Source organism: Globicephala melas, chromosome 8 (genome assembly GCF_963455315.2).
Source record: "Globicephala melas chromosome 8, mGloMel1.2, whole genome shotgun sequence".
Lineage (NCBI taxonomy): Eukaryota > Metazoa > Chordata > Mammalia > Artiodactyla > Delphinidae > Globicephala > Globicephala melas.
In genome coordinates, this window is record NC_083321.1 from 3,462,749 (window position 1) to 3,479,380 (window position 16,632).

Consider the following 16,632-nt stretch of genomic DNA (forward strand, 5'->3'; position numbering starts at 1 on the left):
CTTTAAATACACACAATTATATTTGTCAATTACTCCTCAGTAAGGTTGGGGGTGGAAAGTCAGGGCCTGGCATCTTGCAGCTGGCGGGTGTGGGAACCCGGGTTCACATGCGGGCCATACACACTCTTAATCGTGGGTGAGACCACACACATCCCAACAACTCTCTAGTTTTCTGGTTTTCTGTGTTCCCCTTACCTTTCGTGTTTAAGAGATTCCCTTTACTGAGCAAATAGCATCAATGTGGCGATAACACGTTTCCCCACCTAAGACGCAGGTAACACCAGCAGACTTCCCAATCACCCGAGATAACTGGGGTTCCCCATTGCAACAAAAAGCACAGAAACACAATATTCCCCTCAGACAGAGCCGCCCTACGGCAGTGGGGTCCTCAGTCCACCAGCCGTCTCAAGGGGACCCCCGGGGGCTTGGAGCCCACGCTGGGCCCCCAGGTTGAGGTCCCACTTCACCTTTCCACAATTCCGGGGGTCCTGGCAGAAGGGAGCCAGGCCACGGCAGGGGGTGTGTGTGGCCGGCACTCGGGACTCGGTATGGGGCTGACTCGGGTCTGCGCTGGGCCCTGAGCCCCAGGTCCCGTCACCAGCCTCAGAGTGTACACAGCTCATGGGATCACTGCAGGGTTTTGGCAAAAGGCAACGGAGTCAAAGTCACTTGGGACTGATTATTAGGAAAAAATCCTCCGTGGTCCAAACGCACTCGACCAGCGCCAGCCTCGGTCCCCAGTGAGACGTGGGGCTCCTGCCTCACCTCGAGAGAAGGGCCACACCTGCTGGGAGAACTCCAGCTCATCTCTCCATCTCTGATGAAGAGGCGCCCATGCCCCCCACAACCAGAAGAGCGAGCCTCTCCCCGGGGCCTCAGTGTCACCGCACAGGCCTTGTCTATGTGGCCCCAGCAGGCAGGCGAGTCCTGTCCGGAGCCTCCCAGCTCACTGGCCCTGCTGCCCACGTCGGGGCAGCATAGACGCTGCGCATGTCCACTGAACGAGCGGATGAAGTCCCCTAACAATGATGACGACGGGGTGGGGGGAGAGGAGGCTGGGCCCCCCCGGGCGCTCGCTACGTGCCAGGCCCTGCTTCAGGCATCTGCGCGTATCAACTCACTTAACCCCACGACAGGCCCGTGAGGGTGATCCTGCCACTGTCCTCACCTTGGAGCCCAGAGGTTCACACTCTGCACGTTCACTGTGAGTGTCCAGGGCAGGCTGCAGCCAACGGCCACAGACTGGGCAGCTTTAACAACACAGATTCATTCCCTTCCAGTTCTGGAGCCAGAAGTCTGTGATCAAGGTGTGGGCAGGGCCGCGCTCTCTCCAGAGGCTCCGGGGGAGGGGCCGCCGGGGACCCCAGGCCTTCCTGGGCTGGTGGCCATATCACCCCAGCCTCTGCGCCCATCTGCACAAGCCTCCTCCCCTGTGTGGCTCTGTGTGTCAAGTCTCCCTCTCTTTTCTCTTCCAAAGACACCTGTCATTGGATTTAGCGTCCACACGCATCCAGGATGCTCTGGTGCAGAGATCGGTAACTGACGTACATCTGCCGAGACACTTCTTCCGAATAAGGTCCCATTTGCAGATTCCAGGAGGACGGCTTTTGGAGCTGCCGCTTGGCCCACGATACTCACATGAAGCAGCAGGTCAGAGCCCCACGGGGCTTGGTGCAGGGAGCTTATCAAAGTGGCTGGAAGCTTTGAAGAAGCAGGTCCAGGAGCTGGGTCCTGAGGCTGCTTCCAGGACCAGGGTGCTCGGGCACTGGGACCAGACGCGCAAGGCTCGAGGTGTGCTGGCTGGCGTGAGGCACACCTGCAGGGAGCCTGGAGCCTGACACCACGGCCCAGGGCTGGGGACTCAGCGGCGCGTGGACTAGCGTGGACCAGAGGAGGCAGCCCGGGGGCTCGGGCAAGGGGAACCCAGATCTTCCTGCTGCCCTCAAGGGGCAGGTCGGGTGGGCACCGGGGGCGGCCATGGATTGGGTGGCCTGGGTCCGAGTCCTGGCGGGCTGCTGTGTTGTCTCCAGCAAGTGACTCCACCTCTCTGAACCCCCCTTTGCTCATTTGCAAATCTTTGCAGTACAAGACTTGCTTCACAGCTGGGGGAGTCCCTGGTGCTCCTAACACTTCCCTCCAGCCCCGTGGCTGGGGCTACGGCTTCTCTCCGTGGCCCTGAGGCTGGTGAGACCACGCCTGCGTGGACTCCTCTGGCCAAGAAGCTTGAAGCCGCCTCCCCAGCTCCAGGAAGCCCCGGGGGCACCATGAAATGACCGAGAAGTGAGCATGGACGGCCCCGTGAGGCAGACCCCCTCTTTCCCGTTACAGCCCAAGTTTATTTCTGTGCCCAGTGCTCAGCCGCATGCAAAGACCCAAAATATATTCTTCCAAGGCCGTGGCGAGCTCTCTCGATGGTGGTCAAGGACCAGTGCCCGGCCTGGCCTCCCTGGGAAAACACGCTCCGCTGTGTGCGTGAGCAGTGGGGTCCCTCCCAGGGAAATATGTAGCAGGATTGGGGAAAGGGGTCGCGGGCCGGTTGGACAAGAACACATACAGGATGTTTGAAACCTTGGTGCCCGGCCTGGCAGCAACCCGCCCCTGCAGGAAGAAATCGTGAGATGCCGGGTCCCCTCCCTGAGCCAGATGCCCCGGAGCCGTGGCTTCTGTCCTGACTCTGGCCCCTCTGGTGTGAGGAGGTTGGAGGCCACAGAACTGCCGGGGCCACGCACCATGGCGTGGGCATGGGGAGGGCCAGGGGTCAGGATCCCGCAACGGCCTGCCACCAAAAGCTGGACAAAATAAATAAATAAATGTCCATGCCAAGACCATGCCATCCAAGGGGTTTCTACCGATGCAGACACTTGGGCGGGAGGGGGGAGGGAGGTTTCTGCCCCAGGCCTGCCCAAGATGGGGAGTCTAACAGAAGACCCTCCCCCATGGAGCCGGACCCCCATGAGATGACACTTTCAGGTGACCCAGAAAGGGCTCCCTCCTCCAACCCTGGGAATTACAAGGAAGGCAGTCCTGGTGCTGAGCAGGAAAGGAAGGGAATGAGGACCTCCCCGAGAAGTCCTGGTCCGAAAGGCCACGGCCCCAGTGGGTCTGGGGACCTCAGCCTGTGACCTTGGCTCAAGGTGGTTCTGTCTATAATGCCCTCAGATGTGACGAATGCAAGCCTTTCTGGACAAGGGCATCTTCCTCCTGGGCTTGGGGAACTCCCCCCACCGATCATGGGCTCCATAAGGGTGGTGGTCAGTGGGCAAGGGCGCCAGGCCCACCAGAAACGAAGACGGCCGGAGGAGAACCAGCAGAAGTGACGCCTTCAGCCTCGGGATTCTGCGAGGATTAGATGGATAATAAATCCACTGTGCTCACCTTGTTTAAAGAAATAAACCTCAGGACGGAAAGGTTCTGCAAAGGACAGGAAGCTATTAAAGAATGACACAGCCAACTGGGAAAAGAACCAAACAGAGCTCGCAGAAATAAAAAAGTGTCATAATGAGAAGTGAAAATTCAACAGACACGTTCGAAGGTACTTGACCTCTCCAAGGAAAGGGAGACACATGGGCGTACGGCAGGGAGTTGCCAGTAAGGAGATGCCAGTGAGGTATGCAACCCTCCACAACTCCCCTGCTCTCAGGAAGAAAAAACCAGCCTGATCTGTAGCTGCAGCATTTGCCAATTTCCACAGTGTAAATACTCCCGCCATGGCCTATCTCAAGCTACCAAAGTGTTAACACCCGGCTGGCAGAACTCCTGATGAGCCAGAAAGAGCTGACTCCGGCACACCACGGGCCTAGAGACACAGGAGGACGACAGAACTGCAGCCAGAGTGGCACAGCTTTTAGCCCGCCTACTTGGGACCCGGGCAGAGCTGCCCTTGGGGAACTTTAAAGACATGACTTTTAAAAAGTGTCCAGAATATACTTTATAGCAAGTATGCTTCCGCAAAACCAAGACAGACCCAAAGGAAGTCAGGTGGGGTGTGTAAAAGCCTCAGCACTTAAGACTCAAGAGACATAAAATCTTTAGGGCCAAAGAAATGAATGCGTAATGGTGGAATTGTGGAGAAATGAGAGCTTCAGGACTAGACAATGGCCCCTAACATCCCACTGTAGGAGAGGCTCATGGCAGAGGCACTAAGCCTGGGGATGGGAATGGGGGGCTGAAGACCACATGGCTCAGGGCAAAGAGCGTGACACTGGGAGCCACGACCCAGGTTCAAGTGCTGGCCCTGCCCCTGTTGGGCCTGGTGGCCTTGGTCTCCTTGCCCCGCCTCTCAGAGCCTCAGTTCCTTCCCTCTGTAAAGGGATCTGATCCCTGTGCCACATGGCAGGTTAGGGCACCCATACCAGGCGGGATGGGGTTTGCTTCCAAACTGACAAGTCCCTGAGAATGTCTGTTGCGCCTTTGTCCCTTATACATGCGGATGTCGGGATTAGACCTCAGGTTCCTCAGAGTCAAGGACCCCCACCCCAACGCCCAGCCTGCGAGGAGGGGCCGCTCCTCTGTGCCCATCATCATCTTATCCAAGCCCCAGAGACACCTCAGAAACCACTCACGCCTGCAAAAACTCAGCTGGAAACTGCAAAAAACATGTCCCCCTGCCTGTGCCATGACCACCCCTCCGGGAGGAAGGACGGGCCATCACCTCCATTCTACAGATGGGAAAACTGAGGTCCAGAGGGAGAAGCCACTTGCCTGAGGCTGCTCCGCCAGGAAGCGGCTGAGCAGGGTCTGGACCTACACACGTGGCCCCGACAGGGGCCAGGCGGGGTCTGAGCCTCATTGGGAGCTCAGATATACTCACCACCTGACGCTGCATCCCAAAGTTTGGCGTGGAAGCAGCACCCATCCTCCCTCAGTCAGTTCCTCACTTGCTTTTCAAAAGCAACATCCACAAAGTTGGGAAACAGATGTCATGACGGCCCACACCAGCTTCGGGTAGGAACACGGAGAAACGACAGCCCACCACAGCCCCGGGGTGAGGAGAGGAGCCCCGAAGAGCAGCATGAAAGCAAACTGATTTTACAGGGTCCGCGTCTCCGCGGCCTTAACAATTCTGCCAAAGCCGGGGTCAAGTTCACCTTCAGGGCAGTGCGGGCCTCGGTCACCCCCAGCACACAGCCGGCATTTTAGTGTGTGGCCTTCTTGGCAATCGCCAGTGGACATAAATAATGTCCCAGCTTTGAGGCTGGACTTGAAAAATGCTGATGGATTTCAGTTGCAAGGAAACGTGTTGGCCACAAGCTGCTCTTGTCCGTTTACTGGGAACACTGGATGCTGACCCCACTGCCGCTGGGGGGTAGGGTGGGAGGAGGGGCTCCTTGAGAAGGAAGGCCTGGGGCGCCTGTCTCCACGACCTTTTCCTCCCTCGTTTCCTATCATGTGTGCTGTCCCAGGGGGTCTCTGACATGACACCCCTCTTGGACCCTCATGTGTGAAACCTACTTAGGGGGCCGTCCTCTGGATCAGGCGCCAGACCCTACCTTGACACCCAGGGCCCCTCTCCTGCAGGGAAGCAGCGTTCACACTGGGTTCCTCTGAGCTTGCGGTGCCTGGGGGAGGGTGGGAGCAGTGGGGAACCTATGGTTAGAGCCTGTTGGCCAGGCTCAATCTCTATCCATCCTATAATCAGGGTTATGAGCACGTTTCTTCCAGACCCATCACTTCCCTCTCCACGGTTCTTGGCCCAGTGGACCCAGTACGGGGGTCTCTGCCTGGGGCTACCTCTGGGGCACTGAATAGCGGATCAGGGGCTTGCGTGGATGTTGGGGGCCCCTTTCCTGGGATGTTTCTGATGGCTCATGGGGAACAGGCTTGCACGGTCCTCACGCCTCCAAGTATGGTCCAGGGCCGGCCGCTTCCTATGCCCTGGGAGCAGGTTAGAAGTGCAACGTGAAAGCACGCAGACCTGCTGAGTCAGAGCCCGCATCTTAGCAGGACCCCACGGGGTTCCCGTGCACCGAGGCAGCCAGGCCAAGGCTCTGTCCCCCCCAGACCACCTGCCCCGCTCTGCCCTCCAACCATGAGCCATGCCTCCCCAACCAATGCTGTACCTCTAGGGGTCCTGCATGAGCCACCCAACTCCTGGGATAACACCCCTGTGCAGAGTCTCAGCTCTGTAGCGCGGTGAATGGTACCCCCCAAAAGAGACGTCCACATCCTAACTCCCCGTATCTGTGAATGGGACCTTATTCGGAAATGGGGTCTTTGCAGATGTAATCAAGTGAAGATAAGGTTATACTGGATTAGGACGCGCCTTAAGCAGAATGACTGGTGTCCTTATGAGAAGAGGAGAGACGTACAGAGGAGGCCATGTGAAGACGAGGTGCAGGTTGGAGGGACGCGGCCACAAGCCCAGGAACACCCGGATCCCCCAGAAGCTGGAAGAGGTGAGAGGAATGCCCCCCTAGAGCCTTGGGAGGGAGCAGGGCCCTGCTGACACCTTGACTTTGGACTTCTGGCCTCCAGAACTGGGAGGGAATCAACTTGTGTTGTTTTAAGCCCCCCCAAGTTTGTGGTCATTGGTTCCGGCAGCCCCAGGACACTCACTGTTCTGTGTCCCTAAGAACCGCCCCCCACTGTGCCCTGAGCCAGGCCGGTCTTCCACTGGTCATCACGGGATGTCTTCACAACAATAAACCTCCTGACTTGGGAGGAAGGCTCGCACGGCACACAGGGGCCCATCCGTGTGTGGCTCGTGGCCCACGCTGCCCAGGAGCGGCTCAGTCTCACACACCCGCTGGCCCCTGGGGGAGCAAAGGCGGGTCACACACCTCTGCGCTGCTGGTGACCTCCATGTGCTGCCTGGTCACAGCCGGGCCAGCAGAGAGTTGAGGGGGGTTCCCAGGTGTTCAGGAGGCCTTATTTAACCGCCCCCCCATTTCTCTCGCTCTCACTTCCCTTTTGCCGCCTCCACGCCCACCCCTCCCCCCCCATCCGGCCTTTAGAGCAGGCTCTCGATATTGGCTCCCCGGGGATATTGGCAACGTCTGGGGACATTTTTGGTTGCGTTTAGGGATGTTGCAAAATACTGGACGCCAGCGGTGCCGAGGCTGAGAAATCCCGCCTTAAAGCAACGATGCTTCATCTTTTGGGCGTCATTGTTTGAGTATCTGATGGATTCCACGGATTGTTTTCTCCCCAGGAAAGTGCACAGAAGTCCCTAAATTTTGCTTCAAAGTGGGTAAGATTGTGCGATTGGGCTCTCTCTCCGAGGCTATCTTGTTCCCCAAACTGCAAACCCTTTCACTCCTTGTAATCAGAGCACACCCCGGGAATGAGTCATGAGCCGGGCATCTCTCTGCTAATCTCACTGGCAGGGGACCGTATACGCCCGCAGGCTGCACGCACCCGGCCGGCGGCCGGCCCCTGAGTAGATTCTGGTCTCAGGTGAAAGCAACAGGCTGCAGTGAACGAAGGTCCTTTCAGCAGCCTCAGGGCCTCGTTCACCTCAGAGGGAAGCTCGGATTGCAGGGGCCTGTGGGAAACGCGGTCATGATCTGAAAGACTACAGCAGGAGGATGGCTCACACTCAACTCCAGCTGCTTTGAAACCTTGAACTGTCTAGTTTATGCCACAGTAATATTTTCATTTAAAAAAGACCCAATCTGCATGAAGAACCTAGGGGCAAGACGGGAATAAAGACACAGACCTACTAGAGAATGCACTTGAGGATATGGGGAGGGGGAAGGGTGAGCTGTGACAAAGTGAGAGAGTGGCATGGACATATATACACTACCAAACGTAAGATAGATAGCTAGTGGGAAGCAGCCGCATAGCACAGGGAGATCAGCTTGGTGCTTTGTGACCACCTAGAGGGGTGGGATAGGGAGGGTGGGAGGGAGGGAGATGCAAGAGGGAAGAGATATGGGAACATATGTATATGTATAGCTGATTCACTTTGTTATAAAGCGGAAACTAACACACCATTGTAAAGCAATTATACTCCAATAAAGATGTTAAAAAAAAAAAAAAAAAAGAAAGACCCAACTGAAAAACTGAAACTACTTCCTCTAAGATCAGTAACAAGACAAGGTTGCCCACTCTCACCACTATTATTCAATATAGTTTTGGAAGTTTTAGCCACAGCAATCAGAGAAGAAAAAGAAATAAAAGGAATCCAAATCAGAAAAGAAGTAAAACTGTCACTGTTTGCAGATGACATGATACTATACATAGAGAATCCTAAAGACGCCACCAGAAAACTACTAGAGCTAATCAATGAATTTGGTAGAGTAGCAGGATACAAAATTAATGCACAGAAATCTCTTGCATTCCTATACACTAATGATGAAAAATCTGAAAGAGAAATTAAGGAAACACTCCCATTTACCATTGCAACAAAAAGAATAAAATACCTAGGAATAAACCTATCTAAGGAGACAAAAGACCTGTATGCAGAAAACTATAAGAAACTGATGAAAGAAATTAAAGATGATACAAACAGATGGAGAGATATACTGTGTTCTTGGATTGGAAGAACCAACATTGTGAAAATGACTATGCTACCCAAAGCAATCTACAGATTCAATACAATCTCGATCAAACTACCAATGGCATTTTTCACAGAACTAGAACAAAAAATTGCACAATTTGTATGGAAACACAAAAGACCCTGAATAGCCAAAGCAATCTTGAGAAAGAAAAACGGAGCTGGAGGAATCAGGCTCCCGGACTTCAGACTATACTACAAAGCTACAGTAATCAGGACAGTATGGTACTGGCACAAAAACAGAAATATAGATCAATGGAATAGGACAGAAAGCCCAGAGATAAACCCACACACATATGGTCACTTTACCTTTGATAAAGGAGACAAGAGTATACAATGGAGAAAAGACGGCCTCTTCAATAAGTGGTGCTGGGAAAACTGGACAGCTACGTGTAAAAGAATGAAATTAGAACACTTCCTAACACTGTACACAAAAATAAACTCAAAATGGACTAAAGACCTAAATGTAAGACCAGACACTATGAAACTCTTAGAGGAAAACAGGCAGAATACTCTGACATAAATCACAGCAAGTTCCTTTTTGACCCACTTCCTAGAGAAATGGAAATAAAACCAAAAATAAACAAATGGGACCTAATGAAACTTAAAAGCTTTTGCACAGTAAAGGAAACCATAAAAAAGACAAAAAGACAGCCCTCAGAATTGGAGAAAATATTTGCAAATGAAGCAACTGACAAAGGATTAACCTCCAAAATATACAAGCAGCTCATGCAGCTAAATATCAAAAAAACAAACAATCCAATCCAAAAATGGGCAGAAGACCTAAATAGACATTTCTCCAAAGAAGATATACAGACTGCCAACAAACACATGAAAGGATGCTCAACATCACTAATCATTAGAGAAATGCAAATCAAAACTGCCTCACACCGGTCAGAATGGCCATCATCAAAAAATTTACAAACAATAAATGCTGGAGAGGGTGTGGAGAAAAGGGAACCCTCTTGCACTGTTTGTGGGAATGTAAATTGATACAGCCACTATGGAGAACAGTATGGATGTTCCTTACAAAACTAAAAATAGAACTACCATACGACCCAGCAATCCCACTACTGGGCATATACCCTGAGAAAATTATAATTCAAAAAGAGTCACGTACCACAATGTTCATTACAGCTCTATTTACAATAACCAGGACATGGAAGTGACCCAAGTGTCCACTGACAGTTGAATGGATAAAGAAGATGTGGCACATATATACAATGGAATGTTTCTCAGCCATAAAAAGAAACAAAATTGAGTTATTTGTAGTGAGGTGGATGGACCTAGAGTCTGTCATACAGAGTGAAGTAATTCAGAAAGAGAAAAACAAATACCAAAATACCATATGCTGACACATATATATGGAATCTAAAAAAAAAAAAAAAAAAGGTTCTAATGAACCTAAGGGCAGGACAGGAATAAAGACACAGACGTAGAGAATGGACTTGAGGACACGGGGAGGGGGAAGGGTAAGCTGGGACAAAGTGAGAGAGTGGCATGGACATATATACACTACCAAATGTAAAATGGATAGCTAGTGGGAAGCAGCTGCATAGCACAGGGAGATCAGCTTGGTGCTTTGTGACCACCTAGAGGGGTGGGATAGGGAGGGTGGGAGGGAGACACAAGAGGGAGGAGATACGGGGATATATGTATATGTATAGCTGATTCACTTTGTTACACAGCAGAAACTAACACAACACTGTAGAGCAATTATACTCCAATAAAGATGTTAAAAAATAAAAAAGACCCAATCAACTGCTGGAAACGCTTCCTAAGCTCTCGAGCTAAGTTATCAATGAAATTGTGGGTCACTGTGATCTTGTGATTTGTAATAAGAAATAGATTTTCAGTCTTTGTCTCCCAGTCCTGGCACAGAGTTCCTGAAACTCTAGGAATTTCCTAAGTGGGGAGAGCAATAATGGTGTCTCTTGTTAGGTGAATGAGGTGACTTTTTGGAAAGAACCTCCTTTCCAAAGGATGGGGGCTGGTTGCCAGGGGAACCAACCATGTAGTTAGAAGGTTGGAACTTCTGGTCCCTCCCCGGATGTCTGGGCTGGTGAGAAGGGCTGCAGGTTGAATCAATCGCCGATGGCCGGTGATCTAATCAGTCGTGCCTGTGTAATGAATCCTCTATAAAGACTCGAAAGGTCAGGGTCTGGAGAGCTTCCGGGTTGGTGAACACACGCAGATCTGGGGAGAACGGTGCTCGGAAATCATGGGAGCTCCACGCCCTTCCCTCACACCTTGCCCTGTGCCTCTCTTCCATCTGGCTGTTCCTGAGTTATTTCCTTTTATAATAAACCAGTGATCTAGTAAGTAACATGCTTCTCTGAGTTCTGTGTGTTGCTCTAGCAAACTAATAGAACCCCAAGTCCTTAGAACCTCTGAACTGTAGCCAGTGGGTCAGAGCACAGGTGACAACTTGGGCTTGCAAATGACGGCTGGTGGGGGGTGGGTGGCCTTGTAGAGCCCTTAACCTTGGGGTCTGATGCTACCTCCAGATGGGTAGTGTCCAAACTGAGTTAAGTTGTAGGACATCCAGCTGGTGTCGGAGAAGTGCTGAGTGGCGTGGGGAAAACAACCTGTACGTGTTGGAATTGGGGGCAGAATCCTCATCACTTATTGGGACAATTCAATCTTTTTTGGGGGGTCGTAATCAATGTCTTTACGTTTGCTATTTATTTCAGAGTCATGGAGTTTTTAAAAAGATATGTGTGGTGTAGTATTCAATTGGACTTGGAAAGATTCTTCTCTCCTTCGTGAGCACGGCCATTCCATTTCCATATGAGCAAAAAGATATGATTGAATATTCACGTCAGCCAATGAGAATTCCCTGACTGCCAGACTGAGTTAAGTACTTTATGACAATCCAGTGATATAAACACGATTGCTATCTCTGTTTGACAGATGGGGAAGCTTAAAAAGTCTTGCAAAGGACAGGTAGAGGGTCTGGGACCTGGCCCGGAGAGGGAGAGTGAATTACCAGACCCAGGGGGTGGGGATGTCCTTTCAAACATGAGATTTCAGCGCTGTAGTCAGGAAAGTGAGAGAGAGTAAATCTCTCGGTCGTGTAACACTGCGCCCAAGGTCACAGCTCCCAGGAGAGGCCTCTGCCACCAGCCTCCCTCCGGCCTCCCCTGCCTCCAATGGAGGCTGTTTGTTCCTCCAATTATAAAGGACACTCTGAATTCAAGCCTGTATCGTAGCAGTATTGTTTTGACAAAAGGCCGCGTGGCTGGCCGGGCGGGACTGGGAAAAGTCCACGTGAATGACTGTTCTCTCTCCCGAGCGGCCTCAGCTCAGGTCTAAGACAAAGTGAGACAGAAACCTCCAAAGGACCAGCACAGGCCTGTCTGCAGCTGCGGCCCTCAAAGTCAGGGAGACAGGCTCTCCGCCACCCGGTCAGGATCCAACCTTTGCTTCCTGACCATCAAAGCGTCTTAAGGCCCCTCGCGCCCTCGCAACTCCAGTGGGAACCAACCCTACAGCCAGAGCTCACCCACACCTGCCGGCAGCCAAAGCGTCACCCAGAGGGGTGGTCCCCGTTGAGAGCAAGATGCCTCTACCACTAGCCTGGCCGAGGTAGAATGAGTCCCGCTGAGCATACCTGGCTGCTTTCGGGGGAAGTAACGTCATCTTGCGAAACAGCGTTCACACCGGCTCCGCTGTCGTAGATTTCTATTCTAGGTACCCCAAAAGCCTCCTTATCAGCAGACCAAAGCGTTCACTATTTAAGGACGCGGTGGTTCTCACTGATGGAAATAGCAAAACTAATACCAACTTCTATTTTAAACATTCACGATGGACCCGTGGGTCCCTAAGTCAACCTGCTGACTACTTTTTCGGCTCCTAATGTGTTGTAGAGACTTTGGCTGACTCTTGGGTAATCTGCACAGCCACAGCTCCTGTGGGCTAGAGGTCTGCCCCCACTGTTCACGGAAGAGATGCTCCCCGCCGCACCGGGCACAGAGAGGTTAAGGAGTTGTCAGGGGAGCATCAGCAAACCTGCTGAGAAGTTGAGGGGGCCGCCCCGCTGTCCCCAGGCCGCCAAGGTCAACTCTCTCTGCACTGCCATGCCTTCTGCCACCAGGGCAGCCAGCCGGCCAGGCGGCCGACCTTTCGCTCTCCCCAGAAAACTTCCCTTAGAAAGACTCTCAGGCTTTGCCAAGGAGAGAAGCTCTGGAAACCAGTGTTATGGTCACAGATTTCAGTGCGCCGGGGCCCCCGGCCATCAGCCAGGCCAACCTCCCCCTTTGACAGATTGAGAAACCGAGGCCCGAGAAGCCAAGGTCAAGCGCCAGGGAGACTCCTAGGAGACCTTCATCCTCCGCCCGTGAAACGGTCATCCGCCCATCTTCCCAGGGGAGGAACTGACCAGAGCAGGAAATGCCTTGACCCCGGAGGTCATTGCCGAGAAGGCCAGCCCCTCCCCGGGGCAGATGTGGGGAGGGCGTTGGTTTGGGCTCCCCACACTCGACCAGAAGGGCGTTGGCCTTGGCCCTTTTCTAAGAACAGGTGACGGTAGAAGGACCTTCCTGCCCGCCCGGCTGCCCGCCCGGGAGAAGGGGATAGTTACGTCCTCGTCCCGCTCCAGCTCCAGGCCGGCCTCCATCAGGTTGCCCTCGTACTCCTCCCGGCGGAAGCGCTTGTCATCCTCGTGGTAGTCCAGCGGGGGCTCGGGCTCGCCCGCACCCACGGGGCCTGCCTTCCCGGGCAGGGGCTGGTCCTGCCGGGCACTGCGGGCGGCCAGGCCGGCGTCGCTGTGCTGGACCCGCCTGGCCAGGGTCCTGCTGCCCGAGGCCCTCTTGTGATGGTACACCAGGACGTAATCCACCTTGCGCTTGCCGTCCCTGAAGTACAGGCCATACTTGCACTCGGCATCGGGGTCCACGGACAAGGAATTCAGCAGCTGCGGGGGGAGAAGAAAGCCACTCGCCGTCAAGGGCTCAGGGACGGGCCCTCGGAGGGGAGCGTGCTTCCAAGACAACTGGCCACCCACCTGCCCTCCCCAACTCTTTCCACTCATGCCCTCTGATCACTAGGGGCCCAGACGGCTGAGAACACTGCAGAAAGCCCTGCCTTCCAGGAGCTGCCATTCAAGAGACGTCGCCGCTCACGGCACTTGAAGTTGCCAGGCTGGGTGCTCACACGCGAAGGCCTCCCGCCTCTCCCCAGCAAGCTCACGTTGCCCGGGAGGGACCAGGCGACCGGAATGGGCTGTGAGGTCTGCGCGGCCGACCCCCGGGGGTGCTCTTCGCACAGGCCCACAGGGTCCCAGGCAGAGCAGAGCTGAGCTCAGGCTCTGCACAGCGCGACCTCTGATGGCCAGCAGGCGTGGCAATGTCGTGTCAAGGTGGCTGTGGGACCGTACCGGCCCTCGCCTGGCCCGGCTCTGCCACTGATTAGCTGTGTGGTCGGGGCCAGGCAACCACTGTGTCAGTCTCGACTCTCCCAAGTCAACTCCCAGACCGCGAGTCGAGTACTCAGCAGTTTGCCTGGGGGGTGGTCTCAGGGGCCAGAGCGAGGTGGGGGAGGGAGGGCGGTGGCCGGTCGTGGTGGGACTCAGGGTGGGTCGCTGCACATACAGTCCTGCCTCAGTTTCCTTATCTGCCTGAAGGACTCCAGGGGGCCAAGGGGACGGGAGCCCGCCTGGGGTGGGGGATTCAAAGTCCAGGTGCCACGTGCGCGGCTTCTGCTGAAGCCGCACCCCCATCTCCAGCATCCCCGCCGGATTCGGCTGGTTATTGAGGGTAGTAGGTTCTGCTGCAAGCTGGTCTTCGGAAATAAGAGAAAGTAAATAAAATCATGCTGGAAAGAGGTGATACGAGCAACTCTGCACCACTCAGAATCTTCGGAGCTGCACCAGGGCTAAGGAGCCAGGCCCACACCCAGGTGGGCAGCTGGTACTGGGAGAGCTGGGGGCCTGGGTGGGAGGAGGGAGGCCCAGCCCAGGACAGAGACCATGGACCACCCCAGCGCCTTTGGTGGGTCATGTTGCAGGAGAGGCGGGAAAGAGTTGTTTATCTCAATTTGTCAGGGGAAACTGAGGCCCGGTGGGGTGACAGCGCAGGCAGGCTGAGCCCAGCCTGGAATCCTGTCTGCACACCAGGGCGCCCCTCCTCAACAGTAACAGGGACTTGGGGTGACACTATTTCTCAGCATGGGGCACAACCTTTCACGGAGTCCCCGCGTGAAGGCCCCTATAATTAGGGCTGCTTGACCGGGAAGAAGTTGGGGCTCACGCGGGCGAAGCGATCGGGCCCTTGCTCCCCGGCGCATCCCCGGCGGCCTGCTCCACTGGACACTGTTAGGCTGGGTGTAGCCGCTCAGCTGAGCTGCAGCTCCACCCTCACTGCTCCTGGAACCACAGGTCGGGTGAGGGTGGAGGGGAGCTTTGGGCAGCGAGAGGCCTCAGGTAAGTCCAGGCTTGGTCCCTCTCCAGCTACGAGTCCTGAGGGGATACTCTACCCTCTCTGGGCCTCGGTTTCCGCCTCTGTAAAGTGGGTGGATGACAGAAGCCGCCCCCGCTGGCAGCCAGGAGGACTGAGTAAAAGAACGTCTAGGCTGGGTGGACTCTCCCTGTAACTCCTGGGACAGGAATCCCGGGTCCACCCCCGGGGTGAAGACAGTTGCTCATTCTCCTGGGTTAGATCAGGAAGGGCAGAGAAAGGCAGCGTCACGGGAAGCTGGCCGCTAAAGGTGGCTCCTCTCCTCGCGGGAGAGTGGGCAGCAAAGCCAGGCCCGAAGGCTGCCTGGGGGGAACGTGGAAGACGCTGGCTGACGCTGGGGAATAACGCTGCTGCTGACGGGCAGGGCAAGAGCCTGGGAGGTGGGCAGAGCCAGGTGGACACGTGGGCTCTGGGCGGGCAGGGCACACCGCCCGCCGCCAGCATCCTGGGCACTCCAGACTCTCAGCGTCTCTACAAGGGGTTCATCCCTATTTTCCAAATGGGGAACGCGGATCTTCTGGGCTGAACCAGGGGCCGTGTGCCGCTCTCGAGGGCTGGAGCCGTCATCCTTGTCTCCTGCCTGCAACACCTCTCAGCAGCTTCCTCTCCCACCCCGCACCCCGGCGTACACCGGAGCCAGGACATCTCATCTCCTCCTCCCTGCCTTTGCTGTGTTCCCCACCTGCACGCCTTCCTTTCCTCCTCTGTCCTTCGTAGCTCTCCCCAGCTTCCCCAGCACTGACGAACCCCCTGTCCTCTGGGATCTGAGGTCCCTGACCTCTCCAGATCTCATGTCCCGGGACTGCCTCGGAGCCATCTATACATAAGCTCTTAACTCATGGGGGCCCCTCAGCAGGCTGGCAGGACGCCGGGGGGCTGGGCCAGGAACTGCTCTTAACGCACTTCCCTTCAGAACCTGCTGCACACAGCGGGCTCAGCACCTGGTGCGGGTCCCAGAAACGCTCCTGCTTGGCTGGAATAATGGCCGGTACTGAGCAAAGTGGACCAATGAGTCCTTAGTGAATGGGAAGGAAATTCAGAGTGACCCCCCTCAAGTCAGAGAGCAGGGACATTAATGCAAGGAGAGAATTCCCCACCCACACAAGACAAGAAAATGTTACCAGGTTCAAAACTGAACGCCCAACCATCCGCTGGGGCCTGATCGAGGACCCTCCGGGTCTGACAGCCTGCGGAGCACATAAACATCCCCTAAACATCTCCTGCCGTTGGGGGGGTGGGAGCATGGAGGCCAGACAAGAATGGGTGTCTTTTGCTTTCATCCAAAGACCAGCTCTGCCACTTCTAGCTGTGCTACCCTTAGGCACGTAGCTTAATATCTTCGTCCCTCTGATCTCTTCTTTGTAAAATGAGGGCCAGAGGGAATAAACAGACCTCCCTCAACTAATATGACTTCCCTCAAAGGGTTGTGGGAAGGATTAAACACGTTAATATATGTAAAGGGTTTACAACAGGTCCTGGGATATGGTGAACACTCAACAGAAATTTGCTCTAATTGGGAACTGAGACACGGCACAAGTGAAGGACTAGGGGAGGACGGGAAAAGATAATCTCATGGTCGAAGCGGACCACAAGCTAAAGATGGCGGCAGTGGAAAACGGAGCTGGTTCCACTGCCAGGTCCAGCAAGAGGCAGAACCGAGCACGGCTGTGAGAGTCCCAG

The 16,632-nt window shown here is 54.6% G+C and overlaps 1 protein-coding gene across 5 annotated transcripts in view; it reads right to left on the bottom strand.

Moving 5' to 3' along the window:
• The window catches only part of ANO1 (anoctamin 1), a 162,304-nt gene that overhangs the window by 70,252 nt on the left and 75,420 nt on the right, over window positions 1–16,632 (bottom strand). For all 5 annotated transcript variants that reach the window (XM_030833238.2, XM_060302813.2, XM_060302812.1 and 2 more), the window contains exon 3: window positions 13,080–13,412. In XM_030833238.2, coding sequence (XP_030689098.2) covers window positions 13,080–13,412 — 333 coding nt within the window. The remainder of the gene's footprint in view (window positions 1–13,079; window positions 13,413–16,632) is intronic.